At 46.8% G+C, this 27,792-nt stretch overlaps 1 protein-coding gene across 3 annotated transcripts in view; it reads right to left on the minus strand.

Annotated features, from left to right (window-relative positions):
• Positions 1-420: 420 nt before the first annotated feature.
• The window catches only part of SETD2 (SET domain containing 2, histone lysine methyltransferase), a 1,168,808-nt gene continuing 1,141,436 nt past the window's right edge, over positions 421-27,792 (minus strand). For all 3 annotated transcript variants that reach the window (XM_078662450.1, XM_078662451.1, XM_078662449.1), the window contains exon 22: positions 421-1,415. In XM_078662450.1, coding sequence (XP_078518576.1) covers positions 1,254-1,415 — 162 coding nt within the window. In that variant the 3' untranslated portion in view covers positions 421-1,253. The remainder of the gene's footprint in view (positions 1,416-27,792) is intronic.

The following is a 27,792-nucleotide window of genomic DNA, read 5'->3' on the forward strand; positions in this document are numbered from 1 at the left end:
AACCATCCTGCATTAAACCTAGTCCCCTAAAGTGATAGAAATGGAAGAAGCAACCTAGTCACATTTTATATAAAGAGCTACCCATGGTCTACAGCAGTAGAGATGCTTACCTGAGAATTATTCTTATGTATGATGTAAAATACTCTTCAGCACAAAAAGATGCAGAGCCATGGCCGTATTTGCAGAAATGCTCATTCTTAAAGTCCGGCGCACATTAGTACTGGTTAGGTTTCTTGATAGTGCATAATAAGGCTTGCTAAACGAATTGCACATTGTCTCTGCCTGTTGACGCACCTCAAGAATGCACATTGTTCATGTTGTACTAATATAGACATCGCAGTTATTGGTGGCTTATGATAAACAGACAATGCATTAAGTTTTGAAGCAGACGTTGTGACCAAAAATGTTTACATTCACAAATTGATTAGGAACTGTTTTATGTTAAATGATAGTAGTATAAATATCAACATTTCCCCGGTGGTCATAGTTTAATTTCATTGTAGGCAAGTTCTTTTATTATTATTATTTTTTTACATAAAAAGTTCAGTAAAAATTGACTAAAGTAAAATGATTAAAGCCGTATCATCAGATCATATCAACATAGAACAAGGATGGCAGAAAGGGAAAGAGAAAACAAGTGAGTGCAGCAAGTTGTGGATTATTTACAGATAAAAAGATGAAACCTGACGAGAGAACGGGGTTACTTTTTTTTTTATAAAGGAATCATGTCTGAAAGCCCAAAACAAAAAAATATCAATATATTCACACAGATGCTAAAATATAATACAGATCCTGGATTAAAAAACAACAAACCTGCACGTGAGTTATTGCGCTGTACAGCACAGGCAAATGTTCCCTGGTTTTCCTGTGGAAGGAGTGAGAGGGAGATAGAAGCCCTTAAATAAGAACTTTGGAGAGAATTTTCCTGTACACTCTCAATTCCCCCTCGCCCCTGACCAGACTTCTTCTCCATCTCATCTGATAACTCCACCGCCTAACTCTGACGGTTCAGTTACACCCCCCCCCCCCTTTCATCCCCCCCATATCAGCATGACCGGGTATTTCAAAGCGTGTGGAAATTGATTTATTTGAATCAGTGGTAAGAATTCATAGAATATTGTCAATAGAATCTCGGAAGAAAAAAAATACACCCAGATGCACTGGCTGGGGAGATGGAAATTTCATCCTTTCAAATTAAGAGTCGGTTCATTTGCTCATTTGTCTGTTTTATAGTCTCTGTTTGGTGGAACCAGCTATTCAAAGTCTGTATCCTCTTTGGGTTTATAAACCGACCCAAACTTATGCATGTATTTCTTGATGTACTCCTTCGTTTTATATTTCACATTTTCATTGCACTCCAAGTCCTCGGGGTTCTTGCAGTACTTGAGTTCCTTGTTCATGACGCCGTGAGTCAGCTGAAAATGAAAAAAAAAAGCAGCACGTCAGCAGTGTTAGACGACGGATAATGCATTCCTCTAATGCCAAATCCCTAATTCACTGAAGGAAAAACAAACAAGTTACCTACATTTCTTACTTTATGGAGGGCAGGCTTTAAACGCACATTCCTCACCTTAAAAGTACTCTCAGGCACCAGGTTGGCTCCAAAGAAACACATCACAAATAAGCATCAGTCCTTCATGCAGATGTGACATTCTTAAACTTTCAACTTCCCTGCTCTCAGAAGCAAAGCACTTCAAACAAATTGTTGATGACATTGTGCTGATCTCTACCCTGGGAGGAGTATAACCAGTGTTTACGGGACTGGAAGGTTTCCACTGATGCCCCACCCACATTGGTCGAGCACAGTCCTCAACTCGGGCAACTCGGACAGAGGCATTCAGGACTATGACATCCTGTCCGGCAGTGTTGTAGCCAGACCCCACACTGCCACCTTCTATTACCCGTAGCTCGAGTAGAGGCCTGCGCCCGACCATGGGGGTGACAATGGTGGAAATCCTACAGTGCAGGGAAAACTAGTTGTACTCATTTTATATACACACTTTTACTCATTTTCTTACTTTCATATTATATACATTTTCTCAATAATTGGAAGAGCCACTACACAATATGGTCCTGTAGAATGCCTCTCACTACCTTAATAGGGTAATAATTCGGAAGAAATATTTGACCCCTGATCAACAACTGGGATGAATATCTTCCTCCCCTCTTAGTTTTAATCCTATCCATCGCGGACACAGAATACAAAGGTAGTTTAATTATCGACTCTTCGCATCTGCACTTTGAACCACCCATCCACATCCTTAGTTCATATAGGGACTCATTTGGACCACTGTTTGAAGAGCTTTCGCCCCCATGAGCTCTCACAAGAACAGGGTGTGAGGAGGAACTCTATGATGAAGCATGCCACACAAGGGTGGTTCAGGGTTTTTGACCTGAATGTAAGAATGCACCGATAGAAACAGAGACACTAACGATCCATCTAGGGAGATTGGCTAGCATATCCATAGACCATGTGCATCCTTGTGTGTTTGTGATTTAGCTGGGAAACATGCATGTTGGTCTTTAAACGCTACCTTCTGACCAGTCTATTTGATTTAATATTGCTTTTCTTCTTCCCAAAAAGCCCAATAAACCGCTGATTGTTCACACAATGGTATTTTTCAAATAGAAATTCAGCACTGTTTTAGAGTTGAGCCAAAGGAGCTTCTCTTCTACTATCAATGGGTGAGGTGGAATGAAAAAAGTTGGCAGAACAATGGATTGGCCAATATGACAAGGAGACACAAATGTAAGTAAAATAGCCGCCTGTGGCCTCAGCAACATTTTTCATAGAAAAAAGGTGTTAAAAGGAGATTGCACCAAAAGCACCAGCAGTTTACTCATCCAACACGCGGAGGAGATGGCAATGAGGAAGACAAACTTCAAAGTCACGTGTCTTAATGAGTAGCTATGCATCAAGTAAAGGGCATGTGCATGAACAATTTTAATGATAGATGTAAATCCCATTGTGAATGGTTTTGGTTGGAAATAGGAGTCAGTTTTAAAAAAACGGATCATAGCCAGCGATCTGAACAGAGCGGGCTGGTCAGGTAAATGCAGAAAGGACAATAAATATCCTTTTACAGTGCTCATTGAAACTTGTTGCAGAACAAACGAAACAAGAATCATAAACATACCTGAAAATTTGATCATCCTGCAGGGGGTTGGTGTGTCAAGCTTTAAACCAGGCAACACATTTCTCCTAGGGCCTAGTGTAGTTGTACTTTGTGGAAGTTCACCTGGCTGCAGGGATGACATTAACTACCTAGGTTAACAAATCAAATGCATTTAACTTCCTTGCTCCTGCTCAATTTCTGCGCATGGAGGAGCATGTTGCAAAGGTTTGGGTGCAGGAACGTGCCCTGTTGCTGCAACAGGTCACCCTCTTGAAGTAGTAGTAAGATCAGTAGGAAAATGCTGAAACTCAACAGCACCGGATAAAGTACTCTCCTCACACACTTCGAGGCGATTAAAATGATTTAGGCCTGGTCCATCCTAACTTTTCTCCAAGTTCAAGAAAAGCTTGAGGTAGAAACCCATACAGGAGTCATGCATCCCATCTCGGAAAGAATTAATCACCCAATGAGCACACTGGAGGAAACTCCACCACACACAAGTATAGACACTGTGTGTTTTGATAGTGACCAACAGATGTATGGTATTGCAACTGCATTTCTATAATGCTTACTACCCCCAATGAGACATGAATCTAGCCAGGTCATACCTCCTTGGTCAAAGACGCTCTGCACCACCTCGGGTTGGAGATGCACTCTAGGTTTGCCAGATGGCGTTTGCTCAGCTGGTCTTCTTAAGCATTCAAGGACACCACAACATGGATGTTAACCACAAACATGTTTTGCTGGTCCACACACCTCCAGAGTCCTATGGTCTCCTGACAATGCAGAACCCCATTCCACCATGCTTGTTTCAGTACCACATGGCAGTCATGTTGTCCATGAGAACCTGCGCCTGCTAATCCTACATGGGTGGAAGGAAAACTTTCAGAGCCAGACAGAGCACACAAAGCTCCAGAAGATTTATGCAGAGTTTGCTCTCCATTGAGCAACAGAGGCCTCTGAACTCCATCTTTCCCAGATGCCCCCTCAAAACAATATTGACACATCTGTCACATTCTTCAAATCTGGGTAAGGAATGGAGAGTGGCCTGCCCCAATTCAGTCTGATGGTCACTTGCCACGACTGCAAATTCTGAGCGATCTTTTGCGAGATCTGAATAGAGTTGGAGAGGTGGCCCTGATGCTGGACCCATGTGAATCTGAGGTTCAACTGTAGGGCCCTCACATTCCATGTGCAGGATAGCCGCAACAAAAGGAATTCTTTGTGTGGATGGTGCTTTAGCTCATTAAGGGTAAAGCTGAATGATGCCAGTAGTTTGGCCACCATCCAGAGATTGTCCACGACTGACTATGTCGAACCTGTCTCGATCAGCGAGTCATCTAAGTGTAGGAACACATTTATCTCTGATTTCAGAAGGTGGGTTTCGATCACCTCCATCACTTTCGTGATCAGAGAGGCGGATGTAAGGCTGAATAAGAGCGTAGCGAACTGAAAGTTTTCTCTCCCCATTGTGAACTGCAGGTAACGCTTGTGGGTCTACAGGACAGGTATATGAAAATAGACGTCTTGCCTGTCCTGGAATACTATCTAGTCCCCTAGACCCAGAGCAGAAATAATATCAGCAAGAGTGAGCATTCTGAATTGCTCTTGTCTCAGAAAGGCACTTAATGGCCACTGTCCTTTTATGGTGAGAGGAAGCAGCAGTGTGGCACCCTCATCCCTCTCAGAGTGTGCCCTTTATGAGCTAGTCACGAATAAGAATGGTGTACTGCCAAGGAGTGAATAACCGATTCAACGACTATGTTAAAAAATATATACCTATCTGTGGTAAGATTCAGACCTTAGCAAGAACAAGGTTATGAAATACCATACTGTGTTGTAACAGTACTAACCTATGATCTTCTAATAATATACATTGCATTGTATTGGCATTTTCATAGGACCTGCGACCAATGATGAGCTTCTGAAGTACTTTGTAGACCAGCAGCACCCCACTCTGCTTCCAATGTTAAAAGTTTAAATGCCTAGTCAGGTAAAGCATTTCATTCATTGCCATTCAATTTGTAATATTCTTATCACACAAGATTTGTGTATTTTCTGTAAACTTATAAGAGATTGCCCTCAGGATAATGGAATGCTTCAGACACTATTAGTGACACTGTCATGCTTACCCATATTAATCGCTATACTGTATGATCTGGTTGTCAATCTTGCACAGTTCTCATGCTGTTATTTTAGGACATATTTGTCATCTGTGAATATACACAGTGGTGAAATATAGTTTGTAGAAAATGATCCTTTAAACCATAGCTTAGATTGGTCGCCAGTTTCATATATAAACTATTGAAGTTAGGCATACATATCAACAAATTTATATTGTGGATCATGGATATGGCAGCGTTCTAGCGAGATATTATTTACATTTTCCATGCAAGCTCCAAGCAGGGTGTATATTATGCAGTAAAGATTCAGAAGTTCCTCAGTGGGTTGGGAAAAATGTTTAGTGACATTACAGTCTTATTTGCGACATGAGTGACAGAGGAGCTTGGGAACCCACTAAAGTAGGAACTTCTAAATCTAAAAGGAGTATTATACAAGTTCACCCAGGAGCAACAGACGGGAAGCAAAATGAGGCATTGCTATACCACCAGGGAGTATTTAGACTTTACCAGTAGTCTTTTTCATGGCCATCTGGGACTTCTACAGTACACAACTTAATTGATAATAACTTTCTCCTTACTCAGCAGTCAATTAGGACCATATGACAGAACTATGCGGGTAAAGTGAAATAAAGCGTGATACTGAATCTGCAGAAAAATGGTCTAAGAGGGAAACTAAAATCAAAAATCGTATTGTACTTTTCATTGGTTGGCCCTCCCTTGCTGTGATTTGCTAAGTCTGTTAACCACATCGATGCTATGCATTTTTCCCTCCTGTGCTGAGTTTTTCTCATTCCCATGTTTCATGACGAGCTGGGCTCGTCATGAGCGTGCGAGGAGGCTACCTCATGACGAGCCCAGCTCGTCATGAGCGTGGAAGGGGTTAAAAAAAACATTTGAAGAGATCGCATATATTAAATTTTGGAAAAAAAACAGTTCCTTTGAGTAGGACACAGTGCATTCTTAAATATAAAGAAGCCTGGGTAGGCCATGAGGAAGAAGGCAAAAAAGAAAACAAAAAGGATTTTTGGAGATCTGCAGTTTAGACTGACAACATCTGTCCAGCAAGGATAGGTCTAAGAAGCAAAAGTAACGTTGGCTCTAATGGGTACGACATTTGCCATGCCCAGTGCTCATTTTGTTTTCTCTTTGAATCTAAACAACCTTCATTCAACTTGCATCTGGTCGCTTTTGTTGTAGTTGAGTGTCATGGTATAGCCTTGTTGTTCGCTTGTGCCTGAATGATGGATGTGAAAATATCAACTTTCCTTCTCACGCAACTCACATCTGTCCGTGCAACAGGCTACTCATAAGGTTTGGGGATCTGGTGATATTTTATGCAGGATCCCATTCTTACTCTCACCTCAAAAGGAGTTCAAGCACCCACAGCAAGTTTTCATTTTAATGAACATCACAATGTCACTGGTCAATAATTGAGAGTATTTAGGGGCAATTTATCCAGAGTAGGAACATGAATGACAATTTGCGAATAATATTGATCAAAACAAAATATATTTTATGGGGCCTCAAAGCTCCCTATAGTATTTTGGGAAACACTGGTGAATGATCATAAACATTGCTTAAAACACAATAGGAGTTAAACAAAATGTTACTTGGGACTTGTGGTTGCACTGTAAAGATTATTTAAAGTAAATACATAGTGCATTTAAAGCACGTGGAGGAATAGCAGAGGCCACATCATGTTGGTGTGTGAGGAAAAATCACATTAAGGAGCGATTTTTAAAATGCAGTTATAAATCAACAAGTTACTCTTTCTGTCTATCAAAATCCTCACTTCTCCAGGTGTTAGACTGGATCCGAAAAACTCAACAGCAGTACTTTAGCATGCCGGTAGGTAGCGCTGTGCTGCTCAGCATCAATATTGTTCCACTTCAGAAGTGACAGATGGAGTCACATTAAAGTGCAACTAATGCGTGCTGATGTCAGTTTCTTCCGTTTGGCAGTGCCGTCAGAGACAGGGACCTATCTAAATTGATACTGCCAGTGTGCAGATCTCTAGAGTGGGACCTCTTAAGAAGGAAAATATACCATTCAATTGAATAGAGAGAGATGGGAGGGTGGTGAGGAATCTGCAATTAGATAGAGTAACCTTCACAAAGGGCAGTACTCAAAGTAAGTAACTTGTTCTTCTGTTAGGTACTTATAACTGGAGATTCCTCCCACTGTGAATAGATATCAAAGCAGTACTCCCCAAAGGTGGTGGGACTGTGAAATTACTCAAGACTATAAAGTCCTCCAGGAGTGACACGCAAAATGCCCATTTGGATGAATCTGGCTTTGGAGGCAGTAGTGCTTCATGAACGTGTGCACAGATGGCCAAGTAGCAGCCTGATAGATATTCATGACAGAAAGTCAGTGTATCAGCGCAGTTGTAGGAGCCTTAGATCGTATGAAATGAGCTCTCAATTCCTCAAATGGCTGCTTATTAGCTAGTGCGGAGCAGCTTTTAATACAAATGTCTAGCCATCCAGACATGGTTCTTTTTGGCCGTGCCTTGTCTTTCTTTACTTACGAGAAGCCTACAAAGAGCTGATTGACCAACACAAAAGCAAAGAAGGTTTAAAGGGTGATTGTCTGAATGACATGTAAATAGGTTTATACTTTCGGCTGGAATGCAGCTCAAGTCCTCAGCAGCCAGTTTGTCCGGGAAATAGGTTGTCGAAGGCGACCGGATCAAAAGAGGCTGTAGCTGACAAGCTGACATTATTGCCATCAAAAAGACTGTTTCAGGGTCAAAAGGTGGAATGGGCAACTATTCAATGACTTAAAGCGGGTGCACATCAAAAAGTGAGAACAAAATTCAAGTCAACCTTTGGCATCACAAAGGGCTTAGGTGTGTATATATTTTCTAAACCTTTAAGAAAACTCATCAAAATAGGTGATTTGAGCTAAGAAGGCTGATCCAGCAACAGCAAAAAAGCAGAAAGAGCTGACAAGTAGGATTTATCAGTGCCAGTTAGCAAGTTCTTGAAGGACCAAAGATAAAACGGAGCAGGATGGCAACTGAGTAGTTCAAAACGCTGCTCGCTGCCCACACAGTGTCGCTCGGTGAATCGGCCATCAGGTATGCAGCATGGAGTCTGGTCTCTACTGAGAAAGCTGCTGCACCTCGCACTGAGAGGATGCCTGTTCTCTTTTTACGGCTTTGAGTCTGGGAGCGGCAGCCTGACCTCCCTGGACTGCTTGTTGGCGGCCGCATCTTTCCTGCACCTCGTCGCGGCCCAGGAACCGGGTTGCTGCTATGGGGGCACCACAAAGGAGAGTAATGGCTACGAGAGGGGCAAAGGGCATCAAGGTGCGATCCCTTCCACAGACTACAGGGATTGTTGGTGCGACTTCAACGGTACCTGCAGACCCATCCAATGAAGTTGGTATGAAAGGTAAAATGGATGTTGGAGGAGGTGGCAAAAAAGCTACACAACGTGGGATTATTGGGGCCATGCACACAAAAGGGGGAGGCTCTCAACGTCCTATCGCTAATTTGTTTACCCTCTAATATCGCTAGCTCTAAAGGGACTAGTGCCTCCACCTATAACCAATATACATCCCCCCAGCTCTAATTTTGTTGCTGGAATGGAACCTCCACCAAACCATGACCTAGAAAAGTAGTTGAGTCTGTCTGCGGAGGCTACAGTGCCCCAGACACTGGAGGCTCCTAAAGCTAGTGTGACTGTGCCCGACAGGGATAAGATCCTGAATTTAGCAGAGGGATCTTCAAAAAAAGTGAGACAGGAAGAAGATACCCTTATTACTCCAGTACGCGAAAATGGGACTGCTGCCGGGGGGTTGCAACTACGAGCGGCCCCCTCTCCTGAGCTAGCTGGAGAAAATTCATTTTCCGTAACTGATGGATCTGTCTCTTCGGCAGAGGGGAACCTGTTTACAAGTGATGAAGCACTTTCAGATTCAAACTGCAGCTGCACTACGAATAAGGCAGGTACCACGTTATGCAGGAAGTCAGCCCAGAATAAACGAAAGGAGAAGCGGGCCGAGAGCCACAGCCACCTAAAATGGGACTATTCTGGTACGCAAATACCTTCCCCAATGGTGATGAGCCAATTAGAGAATCTGGACCGGCAGAAGCAAGCCAAGAATGGATACGGAAGAGTCCTCTCTATCCACCATTTTCAACTCAAACAGTTTCAAGAAGAATTGCAGAGTGACAACAGTCAAACAAAAGGTGCGGCCAAGAAACTTCAGGGTGGGATCAGGAAGCTGAACAAAACTTGTTTGGAAATTGCTGAATGTGCCACTAAGATAGAAAATCACAGAGCTTGGAAGTAGAAGTCAGTGCTTTAAAAGCGCAAAGTATCTCCCAAGGAGCCTGTATGACCATTGTCATGAGGAAATTGGAGGATTAGGAGAACAGGCAGTGCCGGAATAACCTTTGATTCTTGGGGATCCCCGAAGGAGTTGAAGGGGACAATCCACCGGCAGTTTATGGTGAATTGCCTAAAAGGGGCATTGCCGGACCATCCAAACTGGAATTGGGATAAAGAGATACAACGGGCACACCAATTTCCTTTTTATGATCATGAAACATTCATCAAATGAAGGAGAGAAACCTAGAGTCATCTTAGTCTATTTTGGAAACTTTTTACTAAGACAGTTGGTTTACGAACATGCTTGTCCAAACTAAAAAAAACAACATTTGATGGGGTGTCGTTTTTTGTTAAACCAGACTTCAGTCATGCAACAGTCGAACGCAGTTTCACTTCTGAAATCAAGGCTCCGGAATATCTCAAACAAATTAAGTAGGAAACTGGACAACGTTAACACCCTTAGTAGATTTTAATTCTGATCTTGTAGGATTGATGTTTTTTTGTTTTAGGGAGGGTGAAAAAAAACACAAGGGGGAAAGGAAAAAATATTGGGCCAAAGATAAAACAAACAAAACATCGGATGGTTTGCGTTGTACAGGATCCCCCTGGCGGTTACCACATGATGCCACAAACCTGTCCCACGGCCCAAGAGACACCGTCTTTATGGAAGGATGCCTAGCTGCCAGCTAAACATTAACAACCTCGGGAAGGAGATCAAATTGAATCAACTACTGCTGTTCAATCGCCATGCATGGAGATGCAGGTTGAACAGACCAGACCCAGATACAAGCCCTACCCTGATGTTGGTTGACAGAGGATCTTCCCAAAGCAGTAGCTTGATCAGAGGACAGAATCTCAAGCCTAAGAGTTTAGATGCCATAGTCTCTGGGCCCATTCCAGAGCCACTAAGATGAGTTGGGCCCAATCATTCCAGACATTTTCCAGAACTAGAGCCAGGAAAGGAATGGGTAGAAAGGTATACCGGAATCCAAAGCTTCAATATAGGTGGAATGAGTCTCCGAGAGAGAGCACCTTCTGGGAAACGGATGCGTGCAGACATTTTTACGTTGCACATTCTCAACAGAGGAGAACAGATTGAGCCAGGGTTCTCCTCTATTGCAGGAAGACACACTGCACCACCTACAGATACCAATAATGATCTACTATGAGTCAGCAGGTTTCCACCCACAGGCCAGAGTTCTCTGATCTCCACCTCTCGTTAAATGCCTACCCAACTAGGAGAGATGCATCTGCTTCCACCATCCACTGTAGGTGGGGTAAAGAGAAGGGCCCGCCGCATGCCCAATCGCAGTCAAACAACCACCACAGCAGATCTTTCACAGTATCCTTTGAAACATGGATGGAATCCAATAGGTTCACTGGTGCTGTGCCTAATGGGACGTATGTCCCACTGCATGTGCCACCGGGCATGGTCACCAGCAGAATGTAGGAGGGCAACAGTCCCAGGAGTCTCCAAGACATTCTCATTGAAATCCAGGACAGACATTGAAACATCGGGATCATACCCCAAATGTCTTGGATTCTCTGCTCTGGGGAAATGCTAGAAACTGAGCGGTATCGAGGATGGGTCTGATGAACAGGAGCATCTGCAAAGGAATCATGTGTGACTTCGGAATGTTGACAGTGAACCCCAACAATATGTGAAGGTTCGTCGTCATTTGAAGGTGTTCTATGACTGCCTTGGGCGAGACCACCTTCAACAGCAAGTCGCGGATGTAGGGGAAGATTGGAACACTCAAACGCAGAAGGTGTTCTGCAACCACAGCCATCACTTTTGTCAACACTTAAGGGGCACTGATGAGGCCAAAAGGAAGCACTGAAAACTGAAAATGCTTCTAGCTCACTGTGAACTGCAGACAACGACAGAGGGCTTGTAGGGAAAGGACATGGCAATACGTGTCCTGCAGGCCCAACTCTACTACCTATTCTCCAGGATCCAGGACAGACACAACTTTGGGGTATGTGAGCATCTTGAATTTGTTCTTTTGCAGAGAGGCGTTGAGAGGGCCAAGGACTAAACTAGGATGGAGGACTCGGTCCTTCTTCAGCACAAGGACTAGTGGGGTAAACACCCAGTTCTGTTTCAATGGCCACAACCTTTTTTTTATAAAAAATTTTTATTGAGAAAATAAAAAAAAGGAACAAGGCAGTTAGAGAACAATCTTTGGGTCCACAGTAAAGATTCACCATTTGCAACACAGAGTGTACAGTGTGCATACTTCACTTCCCCATACATACACAGAAATGCAAGGACCGGCACAGTCATGAAGCATCAAACATTTAGGCAGAATAATATACGGATTACACGTCCACCCCACTTGGCTGCTTGCGATCTAACAGGCTTGTCTGTCCGTCTAGGGTCGCACCCTTTTTTAACCACATCAATGCTATGCATTTTCCCGCTGTGTGCTGGAAAATGCAAAAACACATGTACCATGACGAGCTGGGCTCGTCATGAGCGTGCGAGGAGGCTATCATGACGAGCCCAGCTCGTCATGAGCGTGGAAGGGGTTAACCCCTTTAGCCAAAAGGAAGGGGCCAGTGTCAGCTGAACAAGTTCATAGAAGATAATGATGTCCTACATGAGACTCAATCGGGCTTTAGACCGGGCTTCAGCACGGAGACTGCATTAATTGAAGTCGCGGAATCAGTGAGGTGGTCGATGGATGCCGGGGAATCAGCTATGCTGGTTCTCCTGGATCTGTCGGCCGCCTTTGATACGGTGGATCATGCTAGGCTCATTCAACGGCTGGCGGAGATAGGGCTAAAAGATCAAGCACTGAGCTGGATTCAGTCATACCTATCACTGAGAACACAGAAGGTGGCATTGGATCAGATTGTCTCAAAATCCTCCAAGATAAAATGCGGTGTTCCCAGGGGTCGGCACTAAGCCCGTTACTATTTAATGTTTACCTGGCTCCTCTGTTTACACTCATCTCAAACTGGGGGGTCAAAGCAATCTCGTATGCTGATGACACCCAACTGGTGTTCCCATACTCGGAGGTGTCGGAAGGGGCTTTTGCAACTTTCAAGGGATGCCTCCGAGATGTTGCCAGATGGATGAACGCCAATAAACTTAAATTGAATGCTGAGAAGACTGAGGTTATCTTCTTTGGCAAAGGGTTGCCCCCCCCCCCCTGCAGAACTATGGTGGCCGGTGGAAATGGGAACACCTCAGTCACCAAGCCAGAGCGCAAAAAATTTGGGAGTCCGTTGGGACAGCAGTCTCTCCTTCGCCTCCCACATTCAGCAGGTTGCTGGTTGTTGTCTAACCAAGCTGAGGAACCTGCGTAAGATCTTCAGACTTCTGCCAGTAGAGTGTCGCAAAACTGTTATCCACGCCACAATAACATCGAGGCTGGACCACGCTAACGGACTCTATCTGGGCCTCCCCCGCTATTTAATCCAGCGCCTTCAGACGGTGCAGAATGCGGCTGCGAGATTGCTGAGGTGTGTTCCTTTTAAACACCCAGTCTCTCCGCATCTGCGGGCTCTGCACTGGCTCCCAGTGGCCAGCCGGATTAAGTTTAAAACCCTGACGCTGGCTTTTAGGTCCCTGTTTGGCACCTGCCCTGACTATCTGAAAGTCAGACTCCCCAGGTATCACCAATCAAGGTCCCTCCGCTCCAACGGGCGGGTGAAGATTGTGGTCCCTCGAGTGCGAAGGGTACGGATGGGCGGAAGAACCTTCTCGGCCAATGTGGCGGGGTTATGGAACTCTTCCTCCTGCTCTTCAACAGGCCCCTTCTGAAGCCTCTTTTAAACGATTGTTAAAAACCTGGCTTTTCACTTCACAATGCTAAGCTCTGCCACACAACCTTTGGCCATTCTGTTCTCACAGCGCCGGGATACCTCCTTGTGAGGCAGCTGTTCGCGCTCTATAAAACTCATTATTATTATTAAGGCCCTGTACTTCCTGCTGCAAAATGGACATCTGGTATGCATCATCCACCCTGATGTAGGTGGAAGGTGCAGCGTGTTAGAAAGGAATGGGGGGCGGGGGCACCAGAATACAATAGAGAGGGTTGGAAGTAATGTTTCACCACCCCTGGAGGATATGCTGGGTAATACATTTTACAGAGTGACTGTGTGAAAGAAAGGACACTAAAGTGTTTAAGAAGTTGTGGGAGCTGGAGGGGCGTGGGACTGAGGTGTGTTTGTCCCTGTTGACTTGGGCACTGCCTCTGGGAGCTGTGCCCTTGACTAGAAAGGACTGACAAGTTTTCTGTGTACTGGAAGCACTTGCATATCCCCAAAATGTGAGAAATTATTGGGGAAATTCCCATGCAGTCACAGAAAGACTCAAGGAGTGTACCACTCTTTAAATCACTATAGGGCCAACTCGGTTTTCTCAAAGAGGAAAGAGTCATCAAATGATATAGCCATCAAGGATGCCTGAACATCCAAGGAGAAGCCTGAAGACCTCAACCAAGCATGGCGTCGAAGCACCAGACTCTTGCCAATCATCCCAATGCTAGCAATCAGTCATGTCCGTGGCCAGACCGAATAACAAACTTAGCGGCATCCCGCCCATCTTGAATTGTTTGAGCTAAAGACGCCTTCAAGTTATATGGGAATGCTGGTAAGATATTGCTGACTATGTCCTATAAAGCGTGGGTGCAGCAGTCAAGAAGGCGCAGGCATCCACCTAATAAAGAGCAAGGCTGGAAGAAAAGAAGAAAAACAATTGTGCTTGCCAAATATTTTATTCGCTTTGATCCGTGGTTAGCTATAGTTGTAGGAAAAGTGTGAAGGTTTAACTGTGTAGGATGCTGCATGAGGAATGCAAAGCCTCCATGACCTAGGCTATGGCTATGAGTGACCTGCATGTTGACTGGGGGAGCCAGAACATGGTTCTGCCCATGTGCCCAAGAGCATGTCCTTAAGATCCCCACTAAAGAGCAAGAGAGGTTAGGTAGGGGCCTGGCCCAGCTGAAGAACCTCTGTGGGGACATTAGTCTTAACCCTCATAGTGGAAAGCAGGTCAAGCACATCTCCAATTTGTCTGATCGCAACTGCAAAAGATGCACTCTTTTCAGTGGCAGGGCCAAGGGAGAGAGAAATCTGTAGAGAATCCAAACCACTAGCATCCGGTTATGCTTCATACCAATTGCCCTCATACTGTGGGACAAATTTGTCCCCATCATAGGGGTGTCTGTCATCAGAATCTGATCAGAAAAGTTGATACAATAAATGTGCATGACGATACAATAAGGGTAGCGTGTCTGGGGGGCATAGCCAAGATGCACCAAATTGGCTGCGTAGTCTTGGAGCTCCGTCGGAATCCTCCCTACAAAATGCATGCAGACCACTGAAAACAGCACTAAACAATGTAGAAACTGCAGCGGAGGCAGCTGCGTACTCCAAGATGCCCACGGTTCCGGCAGGCTAAAGCTTTCGAAGCCTGCAGAACGGATACCCACGTGGGCGCTGCAGCTGGATCTGGACGGGAGGTCACTTCCTTCCTTCGGTCACGAGACACAGCAGAGCGGCGCCAGAGCACGTAGGCCCGCCGCTGACTTGACTCAAGAACATTGGAGAAGCCTCCTTGCAAAGGGCTGAATCGCGCGGCTGCAGTTCCGACTCGGCCGCTGACCCAGCAGACAAAATCCCCGCTCGGCGGAACTCAGGATTGAGGTAAGGCCGCTTCGTCGTCGCATCGAGGCCTGTGCTGGCTGAATTTGCGACTTGCCTGCGGCCCTGCCTCTGGGCTGCACAAGGCCTCAAGGTGCACCCAGAAGTCTCCCAGGGGCTGCAGCATGTATTATGCCACCCCTGGGCTGACTAACTAAATCAGACACAACTGGCTGCTTGACAGCTGGGGCAAAGTGGTGTACTCACCCTCTGCTGTAGATATAGTATTCCTATATCTAAACCTAAATGGGCACACAGATCTCCTATCAGTCACTCCTATGGCAGGCCTTGACAATCCTGAAGGCAGAGTGCTTGGAATCGTGTGAGATAGTGCTCTGGCATGAGCTGAGCCTGTCTGCGGCTTTCGGGACCCATCCCTTAGCCGTTTCCATGATATCGCATACCATATACTCTTAAGTGCATTATAATCCTCGCGGTTATATGCCAACTCTGGTATCACTTTATCAAAACATGTCGAGTAAGGTGTCATACGAATTGGAATACTAACCCCTCGCCAATTCTGGCGACGGGGTTAGCATTCCACCCTTCTAGAGGGACACGACATGTATGTAACCTGTAACCCCGGTTAAAGTTAGACAGAGCCTTAGCTCCACAAAATGGATGCTGCCACCGAGACACAAGTCTGCCCTCCTGCTGCTGGGAGTCCTCCCAGCCCAGGAGGCAAGGACAAAGGGTTTCCTGCCAGGGGCGGTGCCAGCACCGTCTCAGACAGGATTTTGTGTATCCTAGGTAGGCAGGGCTTTAGAGGAAGGTGACTGCAAGTGGCACCCCGGTGCTCACTGTGCATAGGCCGGCTGGAACCAGTTCCAGGGGCACTCCAGCCCCTGATCTGGGGAAAGCCCGCCAAAGGAGAGGGGTGTAACCACCCCCCTCCTAGTCCCACCCATAGGGCAGGACTTAGTCGCGTGCCAGCCCCTTTTTGCAGGATAAAGGTATGAACTGGCCCCCTTCCAAATTAGATCAATCTTTGAATCCTGAACCGACCTTCTACACGAAGAACTCAAGACTCTTCCCAAGATTTCTCCCTTGTGACTAAGGAGTAGTCACCCTGCAGCAGCAGGCACCAACCAAGTATCGCGGTTTGTTGCCAGTCTCTCCTCCGGATCAAGACTGCTCCAGCACGACGAGAACCGGCTTCCCTGGCACCTCTGACCTCAACCTACATCATCAGCCCAACTGTGATCCGTGGGTGCGACGAGACCTTGAGGGACCGGCCATCTTCAGAACTGCACGACGCTTGTCCAGCACGACCACCGAGTGACCCTCGACTGAGTGCTTTGGGGTAAGAGAAGCCCCGACCCTGAGCAGCTCCAGCACCGAAGTTCAGCTCCCCTGCATCCACGAGATCTGCGTGGGGCCCTTCTGCTTTTTGCTGCTCACCGCGTTGTCCAGGTCACTTGCCCGTTGGCTAGTGACCCTCTGACGACGAACTCTAACGACAAACACCGCTGGTCTGGTTGCTCCAGACTGGCCCTTGCTTCCCTCCTTCAGAGAAGTACCCTGGACCCTCCTGGTCCACTCAAGACGCCATTTTAGGTCCACCGGGTGGGCCTTGCATTTGCCAAGACTTGTTGCCCAATCCTGGGTCCAGCGACGTTGACAGCAAGTACTTTCGTGGGACAGCTCGCACCTCCATCCTGGTCGCCGACAACGCCTCCTGGTCCGAGAGACTGCAGAGCCCAGCAGCGCCCACTCACCTGGCTGAGGTGACTTCATCTGGTGCCATCCTGGTGCCCACCTAAATCACTGGCTAGTGATTCAGAACTTGGTCCCCTCTGCTTACAGGTTTCTTCTTCCCTGATCCAGGCTTGGATCACCACGAACTCCTTCACTGGCCGCCTGCCAGCAACTTCTTTCTTCAGGCTCCTGGATCTTCAACGAGGGTTTCCGACGCAACTTGAACCCTATGCAGCCGCAGCCCCTGGGCTAGGTAAACTGAGTACTCCGGTGCTCCAGCATAGTCCAACACCCTAAGTGTTCGGATCCACCCTTGTTTTTGACCCACCTAGTCGGGTTCGCCCGAGAACAGTAACTTTGCAAAGTGCTAGTATCCATAGACTTGTTCCCGCATTACGCATGAGAGTTCCCACTCTGCACACGGCGTCCCTAGGCCTCCTGCTTCTAATCTAAGGGTTCAGCATTGTAGGCCTAGCGTTTCTACAGTCTAGAAAAGTATTACTTACCTGCTAGTAACTTCGCATTCCACTTCTTGTGTATATGGTTTTTCGTGCCCCTCGGGCATTTGTGTAAATTGTGCGACTTTCAGTAATTCTTTAAGAGTTTTGTTGTGTGCTTAGCTCCCTGTCTCATAAAGAGCCAGGGTAGTCCTGCTATAAAAAAAAAAACTTTCTTTTTGATAACAACTTGTGTGGTGTCCTTTCACTTGGTGTTCAAGGGGTAATGTGATGGTAAAACAGCTGGCTTAACACGCCCTCTAGAGTCTTAGCCTTAGACTGCTCGTATCCATGCTACTAGGATAGCTGGTCTATCAGGTTGACTTACAACCAATCATCAATAAGGGTTGTCTGGACTGATACATAGTGATCACTAGAATAGTGAGCACCGCATATGAAATGCGTTACTTACCTGTAACTGCAGTTATCCAGTATTGGTGTCTTTCATAGATTCACATGCCTGAATCATTCCCCGTCGTCGAGACGGGAGTCTCCGGTACATAGAAAAGTAATGTCTTATAGACATACATAGAGAATAGTAGGCCTAAAGGCCTCACCTTAGTAACATATCCATGTCCTTTTGTAAAAAGGACCAAACTCTAGAGAAGAGCCAATCAGCTATCACCTCCCTCTAGAACCTTCCTGGCAGGAGCCTCAGTTCCTCAGATTTTCGTACGCACTAAGCTAAGTAGGCGTGACACTGAGAGAGTTAGGTGAGTCCTTCCAGGGGAGGCGGGAGGGTTGCATGTGAATCTATGAAAGACACCAATACTGGATAACTGCAGTTACAGGTAAGTAACGCATTTCTTATCCAGTATTATGGGTGTCTTTCATAGATTCACATGCCTGAATCAGAGTAGCAAGCAATGCAGAGTGCACATTTCTGATGGAACAGCATATACAAGTCCTTAGATAAGACGCATCATGCGAGCATGAACCATCATTAGACCTCCACAATAAGTATTACTAAAGAAATGGGCACACCAGAGTAGGATGGAGGGACGGAGGAAGGCTCACCTTACTGAAAAGATGGCGTAACACTGATTGTCTCACTGCTGCATCATTCATCAGCTCCATATCCAGGCAGTAGTGCCTAGTGAAGGTATGCGGCGACTTCCATGTTGCCACCCTGCAAATGTCAATGACTGGCACCCCTGCAAAGAGAGCTAAAGAAGTGGACATGGCTCTCGTGGAGTGCGATCTCACTTTGGAATGCAATGGCTGTCCAGCTTGGTCATGACAGAAAGCAATGGCTGCAGAAAACCATCTGGAGATGCTCTGCTTAGCAAGCGGTAGACATATTCTAGGTCTGCTGTAAGCTATGAATAGCTGGTTAGATTTCCTGAATGTTTTCGTTTTGTCAGTCTAAACTTCAAGCATCGCTTGAGATCCAAAGAAAGCTGCGATCTCTCAGCTGCCGTGCTTTCTTTCGGAAAGAAGGAACGCAGAACCACAGGTTCATTTAGGTGGAAGTCCAACGGGACTTTTTGTGAGAAGTTGGCCTGATATGCAGTGCTCACTATTCTAGTGATCACTATGTATCAGTCCAAACAACCCTTATTGATGATTGGTTGTAAGTCAACCTTATAGACCAGCTATCCTAGTAGCATGGATACGAGCAGTCTAAGGCTAAGACTCTAGAGGGCGTGTTAAGCCAGCTGTTTTACCATCACATTACCCCTTGAACACCAAGTGAAAGGACACCACACAAGTTGTTATGAAAATAAACAGATATTTATTTATAACAAGACTACCCTGGCTCTTTATGAGTCAGGGAGCTAAGCACATAACAAAACTCTTAAGAAAATACTTCAAGTTGCACAATTTACACAAATGCCCGAGGGGCACGAAAAACCATATACTATGAAAGTGGAATGCGAATTACTAGCAGGTAAGTAACTATTCTCAGAGGCTTTGGGATCGCTAGGACTGGACTACTGAACCTTTAGATTACCAGCAGGAGGCCTAGGGAACTCGGGTGCAGAGTGTGCACTCTCACGCGGGATGCGGGACAAAGTCTATGGAAGCTAGAATTTACAAAGTCACTGTTCTCGGGCGAACCCGACTAGCTGGGACGAAAACGGGAGTGGATCCGAACACTTAGAGTGTTGGACTATGCTGGAGCACCGGAGTACTCAGTTTACCTAGCCCAGGGGCTGCAGCTGCATAGGGTTCAAGTTGCGTCGGAAACCCTCGTTGACGGACCAGGAGCCTGAAGAAGAAGTTGCTGGCAGGCGGCCAGTGAAGAAAAGTTCGAAGAGATCCAAGCCTGGATCAGGGAAGAAGAAGACCTGAAAGCAGAGGGGACCAAGTTCTGAATCACTAGCCAGTGATTAAGTGGGCACCAGGATGGCACCGGGCGAAGTCACCGCAGTCAGGTGAGTGGGCGCTGCTGGGCTCTGCAGTCTCTCGGACCAGGAGGCGTTGTCGGCGACCAGGATGGAGGTGCGAGCTGTCCCACGAAGGTTCTTGCTGTCGACGTCGCTGGACCCAGGATTGGGGCAACAAGTCTTGGCAAATGCAAGGCCCACGCGGTGGACCTAAAATGGCGTCTTGAGTGGACCAGGAGGGTCCAGGGTGCTTCTCTGATGGAGGGAAGCAAGGGCCAGTCTGGAGCAACCAGACCAGCAGTGTTTGTCGTCGTGGAGCGTCGTGAAGGGGCCACTAGCCAACGGGCAAGCGACCTGGACAACGCGGTGAGCAGCAAAGAGCAGAAGGGCCCCACGCAGATCTCGTGGATGCAGGGGGGCTGAACTTCGGTGCTGGAGCTGCTCAGGGTCGGGGCTTCTCTTACCCCAAAGCACTCAGTCGAGGGTCACTCGGGAGTCGTGCTGGACAAGCGTCGTGGAGTTCTGAAGATGGCCGGTCCCTCGAGGTCTCGTCACACCCACGGATCACAGCTGGCCTGATGATGTAGGTTGAGGTCAGAGGTGCCAGGGAAGCCGGTTCTCGTCGTGCTGGAGCAGTCTTGATCTGAAGGAGAGACTGGCAACAAACCGCAATGCTTGGTTGGTGCCTGCTGCTGCAGGGTGACTACTCCTTAGTCACAAGGGAGAATCTTGGGAAGAAGTCTTGAGTTCCTTTCGTGGAAAGTAGTTTCAGGATTCAAAGATGATCTGATTTGGAAGGGGGCCAGTTCCTACCTTTATCCTGCAAAAAGGGGCTGGCACGCGACTAAGTCCTGCCCTATGGGTGGGACCAGGAGGGGGGTGGTTACACCCCTCTCCTTTGGCGGGCTTTCCCCAGGCCAGGGGCTGGAGTGCCCCTGGAACTGGTTTCAGCCGGCCTATGCACAGTGAGCACTGGGGTGCCACTTGCAGTCACCTTCCTCTAAAGCCCTGCCTACCTACAATACACAAAACCCTGTCTGGGACGGTGCTGGCACCGCCCCTGGCAGGAAACCCTTTGTCCTTGCCTCCTGTGCTGGGAGGACTCCCAGCAGCAGGAGGGCAGACTTGTGTCTCGGTGGCAGCATCCATTTTGTGGAGCTGAGGCTATGTCTGACTTTAACCGGGGTTACAGGTTACATACATGTCGTGTCCCTCTAGAAGGGTGGAATGCTAACCCCGTCGCCAGAATTGGCGAGGGATTAGTATTCCAATTCGTATGACACCTTACTCGACATGTTTTGATAAAGCGATACCAGAGTTGGCATATAACCGCGAGGATTATAATGCACTTAAGAGTATATGGTATGCGATATCATGGAAACGGCTAAGGGATGGATCCCGAAAGCCGCAGACAGGCTCAGCTCATGCCAGAGCACTATCTCACACGATTACAAGCACTCTGCCTTCAGGATTGTCAAGGCCTGCCATAGGAGTGACTGATAGGAGATCTGTGTGTCCATTTAGGTTTAGATATAGGAATACTATATCTAAAGCAAAGGGTGATTACACCACCTTGCCCCAGCTGTCGTGCAGCCAGTTGTGTCAGATTTGGATGGCCAGCCAGGGGTGGCATAATACATGCTGCAGCCCCTGGTAGGCCCTGGGTACACCTATGCCCTGGGTACCTAAGGTACACTGTACAGGGACTGATAAGGTGACTCAGTATCCAATTGGATATGTACCTAGGGTACATGGAATCCATTTTAACAGAGAGAGCAGTGGGCCTGAGGTCCTGAATAGCAGGGCCTCCGGTCAACTAAGTCAGAAAACCAGCAAAACACCAGGCAAAAAGTTGGGGGCAACCATAGTCAGGGATCTACCTTCCTACACTTTTGAGATAAACCTAGGATTGGTTCTCAGGATTACTCTGTCGTTATTAAACTGTAGAAAAAGATCCTGGATTGAAAACGCCTGTAGCTCACTGACCCCCCTTGCAGATGTGAGCGTCAGGAGGAGTGCTGATTTCTATGAGGCATACTTTAGGTCAGCTCTGTGTACTGGTTTGAACGGATGTTTCATGAGCTGGTTAAGAACCACATTGAGATGCCAGGCAGGTGGCAACATCCTTACTGGCGGGAAAGATCTGTGTAATCGTTTTAGAAATTGCTTAATCAATCCGCTTGACCAGAGCGATGGACTCGTTGAAGTTCTTTATAACGAGATATTGCTGCTAAGTGTACTTTAATGGAGGAGTGGGCTAGGCCCGACTGTGCCAGATGTAATAGATAAGGTAATATTTACTCCGGTGATGTGGAGAAAGGCCGAATCCCGTGATCTGCACACCAAACACAAAAGCGCTTCCATTTCAGGGAATACGTCTTGGTCGTGCTATCCGCCCTTGCTCTGGCAAGAATGTCTACAGTCTTGTGGAATATTCAGATTGTGGAACTCTCTGCACTCAGGAGCCAGGCGACTAACCTGAGAGACCTCAGATCCAGATGTTGAACTTTATTGTTGTTCATTGTAAGCAGAGATAGATACAGCCCAGGTGGACCGGCGGCTCCAGGGATAGACGGTGGAGCTCTGTGAACCAATGTTGCCTCGGCCAAGTTGGGGCTATTAAAATTAGAGTACAAGGCTCCACCTAAATTTTCCTGAGGACTCTGGGAAGCATCGGGAATGGCGGAAAGGCGTACGCAACGACGTTGCGCCATGCGATGGAAGATGCATTCCCTAGAGACCCTGACTGGGGATGCCAACTTGCGAAGTGTGGGCATTTGGTGTTCATTGTCGTCGCAAATAGATCGATTTGCGGCGTGCCCCATCTGGAGAAGATCTGGTCGATAATTTGTTGATCTAGCTCCCACTCGTGTGACGATGTTTTCTGCCTGCTCAACAAGTCGGAGAGCACATTGTCCGTGCCAGGGACATATTCCGCTCTTAGGGTTACATTGTGGAGTATGAGCCAATTCCAGATTATTTTGTGCAACTCGCGATAGTGTGTCAGCGAGCGTGTCCCTCCCTCTTTGTTGAGGTAGTGCTTAGTCGTGGTGTTGTCTGTCCGGATGAGCACCAGGGAATGTTTTATTCTTGGCAGGAAAGCTTGAAGGGCCAGGAAGACTGCCCGCAGTTCGAGCAGATTCATATGTAGTTTCTTCTCCATAGGAGACCACTACCCGCTTATCTGTAGCTCTTGCAGAAAAGCTCCCCAGCCTTCCAAGGAGGCGCCTGTTGTGAGAACCTGAGGAGCAGCCGGAAGCAGGAATGACAAGCCTTGAGAGAGGTTTTGAGATGACATCCACCATTGCAGGGCTCCGACCATCTGAGGATTCACTTTTATGTGGTCGTCAAATGACCCTGTGCATTGGACCCACTGCTTCAAGAGCGCCTCCTGTAGATTCCTCATTCGTAGTCGACAGTGAGGAATCAGGAGGATACACGCTGACATCCCCAGGAGGGATTTGAAGTGACTGACTGTCAAGACTTTCTTCGAGGCTACTATAGCAGATAGTGCAAGGGGCTTGTACATCCTCTCTCTGGATTGGAAAGCTTTTGCTGACCGTGTGTCCAGGGTTGCACCTAGGAAACTGATGCACTGAGAAGGTTGTAGGACCGATTTTTCCTGATTGAGGGTGAGACCCTAGCAATCGAAAAGCTTTAAACAGGCGTTGGAAGACCTGGACGCGTCTTCTAAGGATGGAGTCCTGACCAGCCAGTCATCCAGATACGGAAAGACTTGGTGATGGCACTGTCTGAGATATGCCGCCACCGGGGTACAGAAAATAAGGAGTTAGGTCCCGGGACACAGGGTCAGCTGGACCATAGAATAATTTATACAAAGAGAAATGCAGGCCCTGCGATTTTTGATAGCTATATTTTGAGCAACAAACCAAATCCTTGTTATGATTTGTATGGTCGAATTTATTTGAACCATTTACTTTTTCATATAAATCTCATTAAGTTAAAGCATTGATTGCATGAGAAAAACACTACGTACATACAATTTATACAAAAACATTTGACAAAGAATTTTAACAAAAATACATAAATACATATGACAAAATGACATCCAATCATTAAGTGTACATAAATATACAAATACGGTCATACGAGAAGCATCAGTCGTTATGTAGTATTAAGCAATGAAGCTATTTGCAGTAAGGAAAAGAAAACAAAATGAATTGTAACAAATACAAATTTTCAATTGTCTGATAAATAAACTTGAATTCTTTCTGCTATTGCCAATTCCTTTCTGCTATTGCCGACGCGTTTCGAACTCGCTCTGGCATTTGGCAAGTTCTCATCAGGGCTTTCTCGTATTCTTCTTCTTTATTTTCAAGTTGGCAGCGGGTTTTCAATTTTCAAGAGATCCTATTCAATCAATGTAGATTCGGTTCTTCAAACCAGTAGTCTGCACTTCTGTTTGGTAAATATTTGAAACAGCCGTGCGTGGGACAAAAATCAGCTCCCACCCGCCAGCCGGCGGTGGACACGTCTTATTGCACCTTATTGTTGGCGCTTGGGCTGTTTAAATGCAGTTCCCCTGTTTTTCTAACTTCTAGCCTGTTTTTCTAACTTCTATCCAGGGACTCCCTGGATTGGTTTGGAGTGCACTTGGGAGCGTGTGTTTCTTCAAGATCACCAACATTTAGAACATAAAAACGAACATAAAAACGAACTGAAACCGGCTAGAAGTTAGAAAAACAGGGGAACTGCATTTAAACAGCCCAAGCGCCAACAATAAGGTGCAATAAGACGTGTCCACCGCCGGCTGGCGGGTGGGAGCTGCTTTTTGTCCCACGCACGGCTGTTTCAAATATTTACCAAACAGAAGTGCAGACTACTGGTTTGAAGAACCGAATCTACATTGATTGAAAAGGATCTCTTGAAAATTGAAAACCCGCTGCCAACTTGAAAATAAAGAAGAATAATACGAGAAAGCACTGATGAGAACTTGCCAAATGCCAGAGCGAGTTCGAAACGCGTCGGCAATAGCAGAAAGGAATTGGCAATAGCAGAAAGAATTCAAGTTTATTTATCAGACAATTGAAAATTTGTATTTGTTACAATTCATTTTGTTTTCTTTTCCTTACTGCAAATAGCTTCATTGCTTAATACTACATAACGACTGATGCTTCTCGTATGACCGTATTTGTATATTTATGTACACTTAATGATTGGATGTCATTTTGTCATATGTATTTATGTATTTTTGTTAAAATTCTTTGTCAAATGTTTTTGTATAAATTGTATGTACGTAGTGTTTTTCTCATGCAATCAATGCTTTAACTTAATGAGATTTATATGAAAAAGTAAATGGTTTAAATAAATTCGACCATACAAATCATAACAAGGATTTGGTTTGTTGCTCAAAATATAGCTATCAAAAATCGCAGGGCCAGCATTTCTCTTTGTATAAAAAAAAGCCACCGGGGTACGACATTTCGTGAATATGCGCGGTGCAGACTTGAGCCCGAAGGGCAGAACGCGAAACTGCAAGTGTCTGCTCGCTACTGCAAATCGCAAGTACCTTTTTGTGATTCCTGTGAATTGGGATATGGAAGTAAGCGTCCTGTATGTCTAGGGACGCCCTACAATCCTGCTGTTACAGTAGTTGCAAGACCTCCTGGATCGTTACCATGCGAAACGACTACTTCTTAGGAATTTGTTGAGGGCCCTAAGGTCCAAGATTGGTCTCCACTTCTTGTCTTTTTTCTGGATCAAAAGAAGCAAGAATAAAACCCTTTTCCCTTCTGAGATGGATGTACTCTCTCTATTGCTCCTTTCTGCAGCATAATCGAGATCTCTCATAGAAGCAGCCATAGATTTTTGTTATTTCCGCTGTCCTGTACCTTGAAAGGACGACCTCCCAAAAGAGGACTGCTTGTTTTGCTGTTGTTGGCGCTGTTGGTATTGCGGTCTACTCTGGCCTGAAGGGCAGGAAGACCTGTATTAATAATTTCCTCTGTAGGAAGACTGTCCTCTTCCTCTATTTCTACAACAGGACTGGTTCTTATACTGAAGAGTGCCCAAAGTTCTCGCAGTGTCTGCTTCATCAATTTTTCGTGCCAAATAGTAACTGGCTAACATATGGCATGCCCAAAATCTTTGTTTGCACCTCAGGACGGAAAGAGGTTGCCTTTAGCCATCCTTGGAGCCGCAAGACTGCTGCTCCAGCCAACTGGCGGAACCCTGTCATAGCGATATCCATCGCGCAGTCTATAGTTTCTGACGTCGATGCCTCATCATCTAGCAGAATCCTCTTTACTTCCTCTTTGGATGAATCTGGCAATTCCGACAGCTATGGGGCTATGTGTGCCCACAATTGCCTATTATAGCGTCCCAAGAGCGCTCGGGCGTTCGCGGCCTTTACCGTCATTGCCGATATTGAGGAAAACCTGTTCCCAATGTTGTCCACTCTTCTTACCTCCTTACCAGGAGGAAGCGACAAAGGGGCCGAAGGATTCCTGGAGGTCTTCTAGGCCGCCTGTGTCACGACGGAGTCCGGCTTAGGATGCCCTGTTAAACACGCGGGTGCTGTATCTGGCGCCCTATACTTCTTATCCGACTGAGGGATCACTGGTGATACAGAGGAGGGGTTCTGCATGACCTTTACCCCTTCTGAATATAGGTAATCGATAATCGGTATTGACCTTACTGCCTTCTTGAGAGGTTCTGTGAAATCATACAAGAAGCAGACCGGTTCTTGAGAGATCATTGAGATCTTAAAACGCTGAGCAGCCCTCTCTACCACATTATAAGACATTCCAAAATTGTCGGAATTTCCCTCGTCGACGGGTCCGTCGACGAGATCGGCGTCATAGACTATGCCGTCGTAGACGAGCAGTCATAGACGAGGCCATCGTAGGCAACATCATAGAGGATCCGTCGTAGACGAGGCCGTCAATGAGGAGCCATCGTAGAGGAGCAATCGTAGATGAGGCCATGGTAGACGAGGCCATGGTAGACGAGGCCATGGTAGACGAGGCCATGGTAGACGAGGCCATGGTAGACGAGGCCATGGTAGACGAGGCCATGGTAGACGAGGCCATGGTAGACGAGGCCATGGTAGACTAGGCCATCATCGACGCCGTAGACAGGCCGTCGTAGACGAGCAGTCATAGACGAGGCCGTCGATGACGATGCCGTCGTAGATGAGCCATCGAAGAGGAGCCCTCGTAGATGAGGCCATCGTAGACGAGGCCATCGTCGACGCCATAGACAGGTCGTCGTAGACGAGCAGTCAGAGATGAGGCCGTCGTCGTCGACGCAGTCGTAGACGAGGCCATCGTAGACAAGCCATCGCAGACGAGGCCATCGTAGACGAGGCCATCGTAGACTAGGCCATTGTCGACGCCGTAAATAGGCCGTCATAGACGAGGCCGTCGTCGTCGACGAGTAGACAGGCCATCGTAGATGAGGCCATCGTAGACGAGGCCATCGTAGATGAGGCCATCGTAGATGAGGCCATCGTCGACGAGCCGTCGTAGACGAGCCATCGTCGACGAGCCGTCGTAGACGAGCCATCGTCGACGAGCCGTCGTAGACGAGCCGTCGTAGACGAGCCGTCGTAGACGAGCCGTCGTAGACGGGCCGTCGTAGACGAGCCGTCGTAGACGAGCCGTCGTAGACGAGCCGTCGTAGACGAGCCGTTGTAGACAGGCCATCGTAGATGAGGCCATCGTAGACGAGGCCATCGTAGACAAGGCCATCGTAGACAAGGCCATCGTAGACGAGGCCATCGTAGACGAGGCCATCGTAGATGAGGCCATCGTAGATGAGGCCATCGTAGATGAGGCCATCGTCGACGAGCCGTCGTAGACGAGCCATTGTCGACGAGCCGTCGTAGACGAGCCGTCGTAGACGAGCCATTGTAGACGAGCCGTCGTAGACGAGCCATTGTAGATGAGCCATCGTAGATGAGCCATCGTAGACGAGGCCATCGTAGATGAGGCCATCGTAGACGAAGAGGCTGTAATAGGCAATGATGATGGTTTCTTTGTCGACGATCCTGTTGACGATGTTGGCTTCTT

Source organism: Lissotriton helveticus, chromosome 10 (assembly GCF_964261635.1).
Source record: "Lissotriton helveticus chromosome 10, aLisHel1.1, whole genome shotgun sequence".
NCBI classification, from domain to species: Eukaryota; Metazoa; Chordata; class Amphibia; order Caudata; family Salamandridae; genus Lissotriton; species Lissotriton helveticus.